This window comes from Somniosus microcephalus, chromosome 10 (assembly GCF_052327205.1).
Source record: "Somniosus microcephalus isolate GS21.2 chromosome 10, FLI_Smic_1.0, whole genome shotgun sequence".
In the NCBI taxonomy this organism is placed as follows: Eukaryota; Metazoa; Chordata; class Chondrichthyes; order Squaliformes; family Somniosidae; genus Somniosus; species Somniosus microcephalus.
Window position 1 is genome coordinate 229631006 of NC_140996.1, and position 13479 is coordinate 229644484.

At 48.2% G+C, this 13479-nt stretch overlaps 2 protein-coding genes across 11 annotated transcripts in view; one reads left to right on the forward strand and one right to left on the reverse strand.

The window, feature by feature from the left end:
- The window catches only part of rsf1a (remodeling and spacing factor 1a), a 156385-nt gene extending 153428 nt beyond the window's left edge, over positions 1-2957 (reverse strand). For all 10 annotated transcript variants that reach the window (XM_085999739.1, XM_085999740.1, XM_085999732.1 and 7 more), the window contains exon 1: positions 2662-2957. In XM_085999739.1, the coding sequence (XP_085855865.1) occupies positions 2662-2842 (181 nt within the window). In that variant the 5' untranslated portion in view covers positions 2843-2957. The remainder of the gene's footprint in view (positions 1-2661) is intronic.
- Positions 2958-3071: 114 nt separating this feature from the next.
- aamdc (adipogenesis associated, Mth938 domain containing) overlaps positions 3072-13479 on the forward strand; it is a 95492-nt gene continuing 85084 nt past the window's right edge. Inside the window, exon 1 of the mRNA XM_085999742.1 lies at positions 3072-3161. The gene's annotated coding sequence lies outside the window, so the exon portion shown is untranslated. The remainder of the gene's footprint in view (positions 3162-13479) is intronic.

Genomic DNA, 13479 nt, shown 5'->3' on the forward strand with positions numbered 1-13479 from the left:
GGGCAGTGCTGAGGGAGCGCCGCACTGTCGGAGGGGCAGTACTGAGGGAGCGCCGCACTGTCGGAGGGGCAGTACTGAGGGAGCGCCGCACTGTCGGAGGGGCAGTACTGAGGGAGCGCCGCACTGTCGGAGGGGCAGTGCTGAGGGAGCGCCGCACTGTCGGAGGGGCAGTACTGAGGGAGCGCCGCACTGTCGGAGGGGCAGTCTATCAGATGAGGCGTTAAACCGAGACCCTGTCTGCTCTCTCAGGTGGGTGTAAAAGATCCCAGGGCCACTATTTCGAAGAGGAGCAGGGGAGTTCTCCCCGGTGTCCTGGGGCCAACATTTATCCCTCAAAGCAACATCACTAAAAACAGATTATCAGATCATCAGATCATTATCACATTGATGTCTGTGGGAGCTTGCTGTGTGTAAATTGGCAGCCGCATTTCCAATATTACAAGTGACTACACTTCAAAAGTGCTTCATTGGCTGTAAAGCGCTTTGAAATGTCCGGAGTTCATGAAAGGTGCTATAGAAATGCATTCTTTCTTTTTTTGTCATTGCAACAGACAGTTACTAGACTGTAAGCAAGAGCAGGAACACTGGCTGGGTTCTCCCATTCCTCGCCTCGTGCAGCAGACCATATCAGCTAACTCAATACAGACCAGGAACCAAACTTACAACCTCTAGTCTGTGTTACTCATTACCACACCATGGAGCTCAAGAGAAAATCCTCACTTTGTAATAATCGCAATGAGCACAAGCCTCTGCCACTCCAAGCACAAGTTACTTAACATATTGGGCAAAAGTTTTTCCAAACAGTCTTTGGACTCGAGTGGAACTGCTAACATACAACAGAAGCACAGTCTAGATCACCTCAAAGTGGATGAAGCAGTAGCAACAAGTTTCAATTGCCAATTGAGCAAAGCTGCGGGCATTTCAAAAGCAAAATACTGCGGATGCCGGAAATCTGAAACAAAAAAAAAGAGAAAATGCTGGAAACACTCAGCAGGTCAGGCAGCATCTGTGGAGGGAGAAACAGTTAATGTTTCAGGTCGTGTGACCTTCTGTCAGAACTGGAAGTTGGAGAAACTCTGTTACTCTCTCCACAGATGTGCCTGACCTGCGGAGTATTTCCAGTATTTTCTGTTTTTATTGTGGGTATTTCAATGCCGCTATGATGTCACAACAGATTAAACCAGAAGGAGCTGGTCTATACAAATAGCGTCTCTTAAAACAGAAGTACGATTAAGTAGTTTGCCTTCAGCAGAACATTTACCTTTCACACCAACTTAAGTTTCCTGTTTGATTCAGTAGCGTTTTTGATTTTGGGGGGGGAGGAAAGTGAAAGAGAGAAAGTGCAAAAGCAAAGAACACATAAAACCATGCTTAAAAACCCAACTGGGATGCTTGAGTGGGTTTTATAAAAGAAGTTTATGCAAATTTATAAAAGAAAAACACAAACGTGGTTTCTAAAATCCAAAAATCATAAAATGGTTACAGCACAGGAGGCCGCCATTCGGCCCGTCGAGCCCGTGCCGGCTCTCTGCAAGAGCACCTCAGCTAGTCCCACTCCCCCGCCCTTTCCCCGTAGCCCTGCAAATTTTTTTCCTTCAGGTATTTATCCAATTCCCTTTTTGAGAGCCACGATTGAGTCTGCCTCCGCCACCCTTTCCAGGCAGTGCATGCCAGATCCTAACCACTCGCTGCATTTAAAAATAAAAGTTTTTCCTTGCGTGGCCTCTGGGTCTTCTGCCAGTCGTCCTAAATCTGTGTTTCCTCTGATTCTTTTGGGAAATAATGGGAAAAATAACATAAGAAATAGGAGCAGAAGTCGGCCATTCAGCCCCTCGAGCCTGCTCCGCCATTCAATAAGATCATGGCCGATCATGTCTTGGCCTCAACTCCACTTTCCCGCCCGTTCCCTATAACCCTTGACTGACCTTATCGCTCCAAAATCCGTCTATCTCCACCTTAAATATATTCAACAACCCAGCCTCCACAGCTCTCTGGGGCAGAGAATTCCACAGATTCACCACCCTCCGAGAAGAAATTCCTCATCGCCGTCTTAAATGGGCTTATTCTGAAACTATGCCAAAGTATACCAACCAAACTATATGTTAACAAAAGAAAAAAAAGGAATGAATGCTAGAAAAGATAGAAATCAGAAAGGGGAGGGGGGATTTTTTTTTTTTTAATTAAAAAGAAATGAATGTTGGAAAAGGTAGAAATCAGAAAGGGGAGGGGGAATTTTAAAAAAAAGAGTGAAGCAAGGAAAAGAAAAACAGAGGGGGGGGGGTGAAAAAAAGTAAAAACCCAGGTGAGAAAGATGTTAATATTTTTTTCTCTGAATTACTTTTCAGAGGAAGTCTGAAGTGATGGAGGCGCATGCGTGGTATTAAAAGGCAATGGGATTTTTTTTGGTTGAAATTTTTGCAAAAAGTGGTGGATTCCGAGTTTGATCGAATGGGGAGGAAGGTGAGGAGATTGGGGCAGTTTCTCCTCAGTTTTTATTGCAGATCCGATGCAACAATGCCTGGTTGCCATGGGGGGGTGGTGGGGGGAGGGATGGCTCTGCTCTCTTCACAACATTTACCTCGCAGCAAACCAGCTCCGATCATTTTTTTTCCCTACCCCCCTCTCTCTCTCGCTCTCTCCCTCCCCGCCGTTTTTCCTTACCGGCCTTTTTGTTTTCCAGCGCTTCTTCCAGCTCGGGGAAGGTGAATTCGGGCAGCTCCAGCGAGGCGCCATAGCGCTCCAGGAACGAGCAGACAACGGCGAAATTGGGCTGAGAGGCGACCGCCGCCATCTTAGTGTCGGAGGACCGCGAGCCCCGCTCCTCCGCGATCCCGGCGTGCATCAGCAGCAAACAGCCTGCGGGGGGGGCGGGGCTACGGTGGAGGACCGGGAGACACGCTCCTCCGCGATCCCGGCGTGCATCAGCAGCCTAGCGGGGGAGTGCTGTGGAGGACCGCAAGCCACGCTCCTCCGCTATCCCGGCGTGCAGCGCGAGCCTGCTTTGCCGCTTGCTGGCCAGGGGCTCCAGCGAGATCAACAAAAAAAAGAGGCAGGCGGGGGAGGGAAGAGTCCGCCAGTATCCCGTCCGCCACCACGCGTGTCAGGCACGGCCAGCGGTCGCCCAGGCAACCGTTCCTCCAGCAACCGCCCGGGGCCGTGAGGTAATTCGGCGAAAGTTAGTGAGAACGAGCCAATCTTAGAGAAATGTTTTTATTGGCTTTTTTTTTTAAGTGAAGCCTAAAGATTCTATTTTATTTTAGCCTAATGAGTGTAATTTAGCACATCAGCAGATTTGACCCGGGTGAGGCCTACCTGGAGGGCAGAGGTCAAGGGTGGGTGGGTTACAGCTTGAGCTCTGATTCTTGCTGCTTGGTGAAGATTAATTGCAAACACTGAATAATCTCCACATCTCACAATATTGTGATTTGAAAAAGAAAAAATAATAATTATGTCTGGTTTACATGCATTTGGAAAATTTTCCAGATCGTTTGGGCCAAAAAAACAGACAGGTGACATCCCCAGGGGTTGTGTTTTGTAAAAGGAACAATGTTTCCCCAACCCAGCCCTCCCTGGGTGATCCTTGCACCTTATTAAACATTTTGGGCTGCAATACACCGGGTTCAACTACAAAAATCCAGTGCCAGTATCATAAAATCATAGAAATTTACAGCACGGAAGGAGGCCATTTGGCCCATCGTGCCCATGCCAGCCAACAAAGAGCTCTCCAGCCTTATCCCACTTTCCAGCTCTTGGTCCGTAGCCCTGCAGCTTACTGTTGTGTCTGTCAGTAGTAAGACACAAGACTGCAGGAGAACGGTACAACAGGTGTTTACTTAACGTGGCTCACTCTGGAACTGAACTGTACAGATTCCTACTCAGTGCTATATACAGGTGTGGTCACTGCCGGTACTACAGTATACCTGAGCTGTAAAAAGTAGTTCCCCCCTTATAAAGGTATATACATTACAATTCCTCCCCTTTTAGATTAACTGTACCATAACACTCATTTAACAATTAAATATTAAACTAATTACAATTAACACTTTTAACATACAACGTTAGCTGAAAATAGTCCATTTATATATTCAGTCTTTGGGGAGGCTTTCTGATCCTTTCTGGATAGCGCCTTTCCCGAGTGTTTCGCTCTTGGTGCGGAGGCGATTCTGGCACCCTGTCGTCGGTTGGGTCATTAGCTTCCGATGCTACAGTTTCTAGGGTAGATGCGACCTGTACGTCGGGTTCATCACCAGGTACGTATGGGCGAGGCATGGGGTCGACTTCTTCCTGTGACTCTAGGATCTGGTCAGCATGGCGTCTCACGATGTTCTCCCCAACGTCCACTGTGTACATTAGTGGCCCCTGCCGTGTGCATATCGTTCCTGGCTGCCATTTTTCTGTTCGGTAGTTGTGGGCCAAGACTGGTTGCCTGACATTGAAGCTTCTTGTTGGCTTCTCATGGATGTGCTGGAATTGCTTACTCTCAACATCTCTTCGTACGTTTGGTCTGAGCAAATCCAGGCGAGATCTTAACCTTCGGTTAAAGAACATCATGGCCGGGGCCTGGTTGGTGACTGCATATGTCGCATTCCGGTAGGCGAACAGGAAATTGTCCACCTTGTGCTGCAGCGGAATGTTGTCATTGTACATAGCCTTTATTGCCTTCTTAAAGGTTTGTACGAACCTCTCAGCCAATCCATTTGTGGCTGGATGAAACGGGGCGGATGTGTAATGCCTTACCCCATTCTTCTGCATAAACCTCCGGAACCCTTCGGACACAAACTGTGGTCCGTTATTGGAGCAAATCTGTTCTGGCAAGCCGTTCCTGGCAAAAATGGTCCGTAGGACTGCAATAGTTTTCTCCGTGGTGGTGGAGGACATTTTGATGACCTCAGGCCATTTTGAGTGCGCATCCACGGCTATTAAAAACATTGAGTCCATGAATGGACCAGCAAAATCAATATGCACCCGTTGCCATGGAGATGAGGGCCACTCCCATGGGTGTAGAGGGGCATGTGGTGGTGCATTTTGGACTTTCTGGCATCCTGAGCAGCTCTTGGTCAGGTCTTCGATTTGTTTATCGATTCCCGGCCACCACACATAAGCCCTGGCAAGGCTTTTCATTTTTACCCCTCCCAGATGACCCTTATGAAGCTCATTGAGCACTCTATCCCTTAACTTGGGTGGAATTACCACTCGGGATCCACACATCAAGGTCCCCCGGCACACTGACAGCTGTTCTCTTCTTGTCGAGAATGCTGGCAACAGTGAGTCGCCATGTGCTGGCCATCCCTTCACCGTCAAATCATATACCCGAGACAGTGTCGGGTCATTTTGGGTCTCCTTTTCTATACGAGCGTTAGTTACCGGTAGGTATTCAACTATCGTCGAATGAAATATTTCGACAGGATCCACTGCTGGTGCTTCCTCCGCAGTAGGCAGTGGCAGGCGTGATAGCCCATCAGCATTTCCATGCTGTTTCGTGCCCTTATATTCAATCTCATAGTGGTGCGCCCCTAGAAAGAGTGACCATCTTTGTAGTCGTTGCGCAGTCACCACCGGAACGCCCTTCTTCGGATTAAAAATGGAGACAAGAGGCTGGTGGTCAGTCAGCAAGGTGAATTTCTGCCCGTGCAGATAGTGATTGAACTTTCTCACTCCCCACACTAGGCTGTCAATCTGGGCGTAGTTACACTCGGCTGAGATTAGTGATCGTGACGCAAAGGCTATTGGCCTCTCTGAGCCGTCCGAGAATTTGTGTGACAGCACCGCTCCAATTCCGTAGGGTGACGCATCACACGCCAACCGAATTGGTAGTGCTGGGTTGAAATGGGCCAATACCTCTTTCGATGTGATTAGTGTTTTGCTCTTCTGGAAAGCTCGTTTACATTCGTCACTCCACTTCCATGGCACTCCAGTTTGCAGTAGGGTGTTCAGTGGGTGTAGTATTGTAGACAAATTTGGCAAGAACTTATGGTAGTAGTTTACCAGCCCGAGGAACGACCTCAGTTGTGACACGTTTTCCGGTGCTGGAGCCTTGACTACTGCCTCAATCTTTTCAGGGGACTTATGTAACCCCTCTTTATCGATAACGTGGCCACAATACGAGATCTGTTTTTTAAAAAACTCGCATTTGGGGCGGTTAGCTCGGAGCCCATATTCCTTCAATCTAGTGAGCACCTGCTCCAGGTTGGCGAGGTGATCACTGTCATTTTCGCACGTGACCAGGATGTCGTCCAAATAACACTGGGTCCCTGGGATCCCTTGCAGGACTTGTTCCATTGCCCTTGCCAAATAGCCGGAGCTGATGCTACCCCGAATACCAGCCGGTTGTATTGGTAGAAACCTTTATGGGTGTTGATTGTGAGGTATTTTTTTGATGCTTCTTCTACCTCCATTTGCGGATACGCCTGGGCCAGATCAATCTTAGTGAAGCGTTTCCCTCCAGATAGCGAGGCGAAAATATCTTCAATCCGCGGAAGTGGATATTGCACGGTGTGAAGGACTGGGTTCACTGTTACCTTAAAGTCCCCACAGATGCGAACCTTCCTTGGTTCCCCAGGCGTGCTGCTCAACGACTTTTTCATCACAGGGACGATGGGTGTAGCCCACTCGCTCCAGTCTACCTTGGACAGTACTCCTGAACGTTCCAAACTCTCCAGCTCTGCTTCGACAGCTGGGCGGATCGCATAAGGTACCGGTCTGGCCTTAAAAAATTTTGGGCTTGCGTTTTCTTCGATTTTAATTGTTGCTGTCATGCCTTTTAGTGTTCCGAGTCCTTGCTGGAACACTTCTTGCGCGTCGGTTAGGAACTTTGACAGTCGCCCAGGTGTGACGTCGTCATCCTTTTTGGCAGCCACAGTCAGTGCTTGTATGGAATGCCAATCCAGCTGTATTTTCCGGATCCATTCACGTCCCAGTAATGGTGGTCCTCCATCTTGCAATACATACAGATCTAGTTTTGGTGTTTCCTTACCGTTATATATAACGGTCACCCTTATTTTTCCTTTGGGGTAGACTTTTTGCCCCGTGTACGTCTTCAAAATAATTTTTGTGTCTCTCAAGGGTATGTGTGAGAATAGCCGCTCGTAGTCCCGTCGGTTTATGACTGTTAGGGCTGATCCTGTGTCCAATTCCATTTTTACCTAGACTCCTGCTATCTTGAGAGTGACCCAAATGGTTCGGTGATCCTCCGTTTTGATCACATTATGTAGTTTCAGACAACTCAGCTCCCTGTTTTCGGAGTCGGTATCACTCTTTTGTTCGTCTGAACTATTCTCCGTCACCTTATGTACCTTCTTGTACTTTTCTTTTGGAGATTTCTTATTGCTGGTTTTCTTTCCCGACCTGCAGACTTGTGCTATGTGTCCTACTTTTCCACACTGTCTGCACACTTTGTCTTTGAACCAGCAATCATTGTGGTCGTGTGTTGTTCTGCCGCAGCGATAGCACTTCTCTGTTCTGTATGACATTTCGTTTGTGCCATATTCTTGCGGTCTCTGTTGTTTCTCTGCAGCGCCCCGTGCTGCTGCTTCATATGATACCGCAATGCTGAAAGCCTTGTCCAGCGTAAGGTCCTTTTCAGATAAAAGCCGTTTCTGGGTTCCTTCACTTGGAAGCCCACACACAAACTTGTCCCTTAAGGTATCTGCCAGTCCCGTTCCAAACTGGCAGTGTTTCGATAGTTTGCGCAGTTCTGTTAAATATTCAGCATTGCTTTCATCCTTATACTGGTTCCGTTTGTGAAACTTGAATCTTTCTGCTATCAGCAGCGGTGTGGGGCTTAAATGTTCCTGTTGTATCGTCACTGTTGTGTATGTACCTTTAAGAGAATAACTGGTCTCAGACTGCAGTACCGGCAGTGACCACCCCTGTATAAAAGGCGCTAGTGAGCCTCTGTTGTTTAGTTTCACTATTGACTTCCACCAGTAAAGACGTGTTTTGTTTAACTCTGTTGTCCGTGTCTGAATCATTCACGGACATAATACTGGCGACGAGCAGATACGAAACTACCTACAGTCTGCACCACCTCCTGGGATCCATTCCTACAGCGAAGTGAGCAGAGGTCGAGGCCAGAAAGAAAAGAAAGTAAGAGGCAGTAGAAACGGGCGTCGACTGTGGGCATCCGCCCCTGTGTTGCAGAGTTGAAGATTGCTGGAGAAGCTGTCGGATGCGGGGCCTGGTTCCTGTCAACGGTGCTTCAGCTAATCGGGCTGGTGGCAGGTAGTGCACTGATCCTTCCTGGGCTGCGGCGGTCGCGAACTCGAGTGGGTGGTTTGCAACAGGGCCGAGCAGCGTTGTCGGGAAGAAGAGAGAGAGAGGGTGGAGCACACAGGGCGCGGCCGGTGCTACGAAGCCGGGCTGCGTATAGACCCGCGAAGAGGGAGGCAAGAGTCCCACAGGGTTGTTCCACGATGGGAAAATAATTTTAAAAAAAATATTAAACGCGCAAGAAACCGTGGAAAGCAGCGCTAACAACAGCGGGGAAGAAGGCAAAGTGCGGGAGGCACCATCGTAATCAGCGGGGAAGAAGGCAAAGCGCGGGAGGCGCCATTTTGTTAAATCGGGGAAGAAGGCAAAGCGCGGGAGGCGCCATTTTAGATTTGCAAGATGCCGAAGACTGGCTGTATCACTGCTTTTGATAATACAACAGAGGACTGGACCACGTATGTGGAAAGAGTCGAGGTATATTTCGAGGCAAACGAAATAGCGGAGGAGAAAAAGGCATCGATATTGTTAAACTTAATGGGCGCTAGAACGTACGGCCTATTGCGGGACCTGATTACTCCAGCCAAACCGAAGGCGAAGAGTCTTAACGAAATTGTTGCTGTCCTACAGGAACACCTAAACCCTGCACCGCTGTTGATAGCAGAAAGATTTAAATTCCACGGGAGAACTCAGCACAAAGATGAGAGCAATGCTGAGTATCTTACGGAACTGCGCAAGCTATCAAAGCACTGCCAGTTCGGAGCAGGACTGGCAGATACCCTACGGGACAAATTTGTCTGTGGACTCCTGAGTGAAGGAACACAGAAGATGTTACGCTCAGAGAAAGAGCTGACGCTAGATAAGGCTTTCAGCGTGGCAGTATCGTATGAAGCAGCAGCCAGGGGAGCTGCAGAAATTCAACAAAAACCACAGGAATACGGCACCCACGAAATGACACGGGGATTTGCAAAATGTTATCGCTGCGGCAGAACTAACCATGACCAGAAGGACTGCTGGTCCAAAGACAAAATATGCAGGCAATGCAGGAAGATGGGACACATTGCACGAGTTTGCAGGTCTGGGAAGAAGACCAGCGACAACAAAAAGGCTACTAAGGAACCGTACAAGGAAGTACAAAAGATGACGGACAGTAGTTCCGAAGACCAGATGAGCGATAGTGAATCCGGGAACAGGAGACTAAGCTGTCTCAAACTTCACAATGTAATCGCAAAAGAGGATCACCGAACCATTTGGGTCACCCTCACGATAGCAGGGTCCCAAGTTAAAATGGAATTGGATACAGGATCAGCGCTAACCGTCATGAATCGACGAGACTACGAGCGGCTATTTTCACACATACCCTTGAGAGAGACATCCATCGTCTTGACGACGTATACGGGGCAAAAAGTGTACCCCAGAGGAAAAATAAGGGTGCCTGTCGAATACAACGGCAAGAAAATACGGAAATTGTATCTCTACATACTGCCAAATGGTGGACCACCGTTATTGGGACGGGAATGGATCAGGAAGATAAACTTAGATTGGCACTCCATTCATGCAATGACGGTGGACGGTAAAAAAGATGAAGACGTCACTCCTGGACGATTGTCAACAATCTTAGCTAACGCCAGAGAGGTATTTCAACAAGAACTAGGCAAGCTTAAAGGCGTAACCGCCTCGATAAAAATAGAAGAGAATGCAGTTCCCAAGTTTTTCAAAGCAAGACCGGTACCATATGCAATTCGCCCAGCCGTCGAGGCAGAGCTGGAGAATCTGGAGAAGGCGGGCGTGTTGTCTAAGGTCGACTGGAGCGAGTGGGCAACACCCATCGTTCCTGTCATGAAGAAAACATTAAGCAATAAGTCCGGGGAGCCAAGGAAGATTCGCATCTGTGGGGATTTCAAGGTGACGGTGAACCCAGTCCTTCACACAGTACAATATCCTCTTCCAAGGATAGAAGACATCTTCGCCTCACTGTCTGGAGGGAAGCGTTTTACAAAAATTGACCTAGCACAAGCATATTTGCAGATGGAGGTTGAGGAGTCCTCTCGGAAGTATCTCACGATAAACACTCACAAAGGTCTTTACCAGTATCATCGATTGGTATTCGGAGTAGCATCGGCTCCGGCGATATGGCAAAGAGCGATGGAACAAGTTCTGCAAGGGATTCCGGGGACTCAGTGTTACTTGGACGACATCCTTGTAACAGGTGAAGATGACAGTGAACACCTTAACAACCTAGAACAGGTGCTCACTAGACTACGGGAACATGGGCTGCGAGCCAACCGCCCCAAGTGCGAATTTTTTAAGAAACAGATATCGTATTGTGGCCACGTGATTGATGAAGAGGGGTTACATAAGTCCCCTGACAAAATTGAAGCGGTTGTTAAGGCCCCAGCACCTGAAAATGTGTCGCAACTGAGGTCATTCCTCGGATTGGTGAATTACTATCATAAGTTTTTGCCGAATTTGTCGACAATTCTGCACCCACTGAACGCCCTGCTACGAACGGGGGTAGCATGGAAATGGAGCGATGATTGTAAGCGTGCTTTTCAGAAGAGTAAGGACTTAATCACTTCAAGGGAAGTATTGGCTCACTACAACCCAGCACTGCCAATCAGGCTGGCGTGTGATGCGTCTCCCTACGGCATTGGGGCGGTACTGTCACATAAATTCCTTGATGGTTTAGAGAGGCCGATAGCTTTTGCGTCACGCTCGTTAACTTCTGCCGAGCGTAACTACGCCCAGATTGACAGAGAGGCCCTCAGCCTAGTGTGGGGGGTGAAGAAGGTCAATCACTACCTGCACAGTCAAAAATTTACTCTACTAACCGATCATCAACCTCTTGTCTCCATTTTCAACCCTCAGAAGGGCGTACCGATAATGACAGCACAACGGCTGCAGAGATGGTCCCTTTTCCTAGGGGCACACCAATATGACACCGAGTACAAAGGAACTAAACAGCATGGAAATGCTGATGGATTGTCACGTCTACCGTTGCCGACGGTGGAAGAAGAAGACCTTGCAGTGGATCCAATGGAGTTATTCCACTCGACCATAGTCGAATGTCTCCCTGTGACGAATGCAAACATAGAAAAGGAAACACGGAATGACCCGACACTATCACGGGTCTTTGATTTAACGGTGAAGGGATGGCCAGCACATGGCAAACCACTGCTGCCAGCATTCTCGCCGAGAAGAGAACAGCTGTCAGTGTGCAGAGGAACCTTGATGTGTGGATCCAGAGTAGTAATTCCACCTAAGTTGACGGATAGAGTGCTCAATGAGCTTCATGAGGGTCGTCTGGGTGGGGTAAAAATGAAGAGCTTAGCCAGAGCGTTTGTGTGGTGGCCGAGAATCGATAGAGAAATCGAAGAGATGACCAAGAGCTGTGCAGGATGCCAGAAGGTCCAAAATGCCCCACCACAAGCTCCTCTGCATCCATGGGAGTGGCCCTCATCTCCATGGCAAAGGGTGCACATTGATTTTGCTGGTCCCTTCATGGACTCGATGTTTTTAATTGCGGTGGATGCACATTCAAAGTGGCCAGAGGTAATAAAAATGTCCTCAACCACCACGGAAAAAACTATCACAGTTTTACGAACCATATTCGCCAGGAATGGGCTGCCTGAACAGATTTGCTCTGACAATGGACCACAGTTTGTGTCTGAAGAGTTCCGGAGGTTCTTAAAGAACAATGGTGTTAAGCATTACACATCTGCCCCATATCATCCAGCCACTAATGGATTGGCCGAGAGGTTTGTCCAAACATTCAAGAAGGCTATCAAGGCAATGTGTAATGAAGATATACCCCTACAACACAAGGTGGACAACTTCTTGTTTGCCTACCGGAATGCGACACATGCGGTTACCAACCAAACTCCAGCCATGATGTTCTTCAATCGAAGACTACGATGCCGCTTGGATTTGGTTAAGCCAAACGTCCGAAGAGATGTGGAGAATGTAGTGTCCGTGTGTAGATAAAGACACTGAAGACAGGAGTTGGTTCATAGGTATTTACTAAGCAAGTCTGGGGGGGGGTTTCTAAAGGATATACACAATACACAGGCTTATATAGCCCAAGTGGCAATTACCGGCATTACGCACACCTGGGGCTCTTAAAGGCACATACACCATAATTGCTCTTAAAGGCACATACACCACAATTCCTCCCCTTCTAGCTAACTAGTACATCATATTTTAAGTAATTATTAATTACATGTTCTATGCAAAATAATATACATTGCTGTATTAATTCATTATAAGTTAGTCTCTCAGGAGGCTTCCTGACTCGGTCCGGATAACGCCTCGTGGGTGTAGTAGTTTCTGGTGGTGTAGTAGGTTCTTCTGGCAAGGCTGATTCGGCTTGAAGGCCAGTGTCGGGTTCATCGGGCTCCAGTATCACCGGATCGGAGGTAGATATGGGTATCTCTACTTCATCGTTAGATGTATAGAGTGGTGGTGTAGGTTGTCCCTTTTCGGATGACTTGATGATTTGGTCAGCATGGCGCCTTATTATGCTGTCTCCGATGTCCACGGTATACATCAGTGGTCCTAACCGTGTGCAGATAGTTCCAGGCTGCCATTTCTCGGTACGGTAGTCCCGGGCCAAAACCGGTTGGCCTATCTGGAAGGCCCTAGTTGGCCTTTCATTCATGCCCTGAAACTGCCGGTTCTCCACGTCCCTTCGGGTGTTGGGCTTGACCAAATCCAGCCGGCATCTTAGGTTTCTATTGTAGAACATCATGGCGGGAGTTTGGTTAGTAACCATATGCGTTGCATTCCAATATGCAAATAAGAAGTTATCCACCTTGTGCTGAAGTTTTATGTCTTCATTACTCATGGCCTTGATGGCCTTCTTGAAGGTCTGGACAAACCTTTCAGCCAATCCATTGGTGGCGGGATGGTATGGGGCGGACGTGTAGTGCTTTACCCCATTGTTCTTTAAGAACTTTCTGAATTCTTCGGACACAAATTGCGGTCCATTATCAGAACATATCTGCTCTGGCAGCCCATTCCTGGCAAATATGGTCCTTAATACTGTGATGGTTTTTTCCGTGGTGGTGGAGGACATCTTTATTACCTCCGGCCACTTGGAGTGTGCATCAACTGCGATTAAGAACATTGAGTCCATAAATGGACCAGCAAAGTCGATGTGCACCCTTTGCCAGGGAGATGAGGGCCACTCCCATGGATGTAGAGGGGCCTGTGGCGGAGCATTTTGGACCTTCTGGCATCCTAGGCAGCTCTTGGTCATGTCTTCGATGTCTCCAT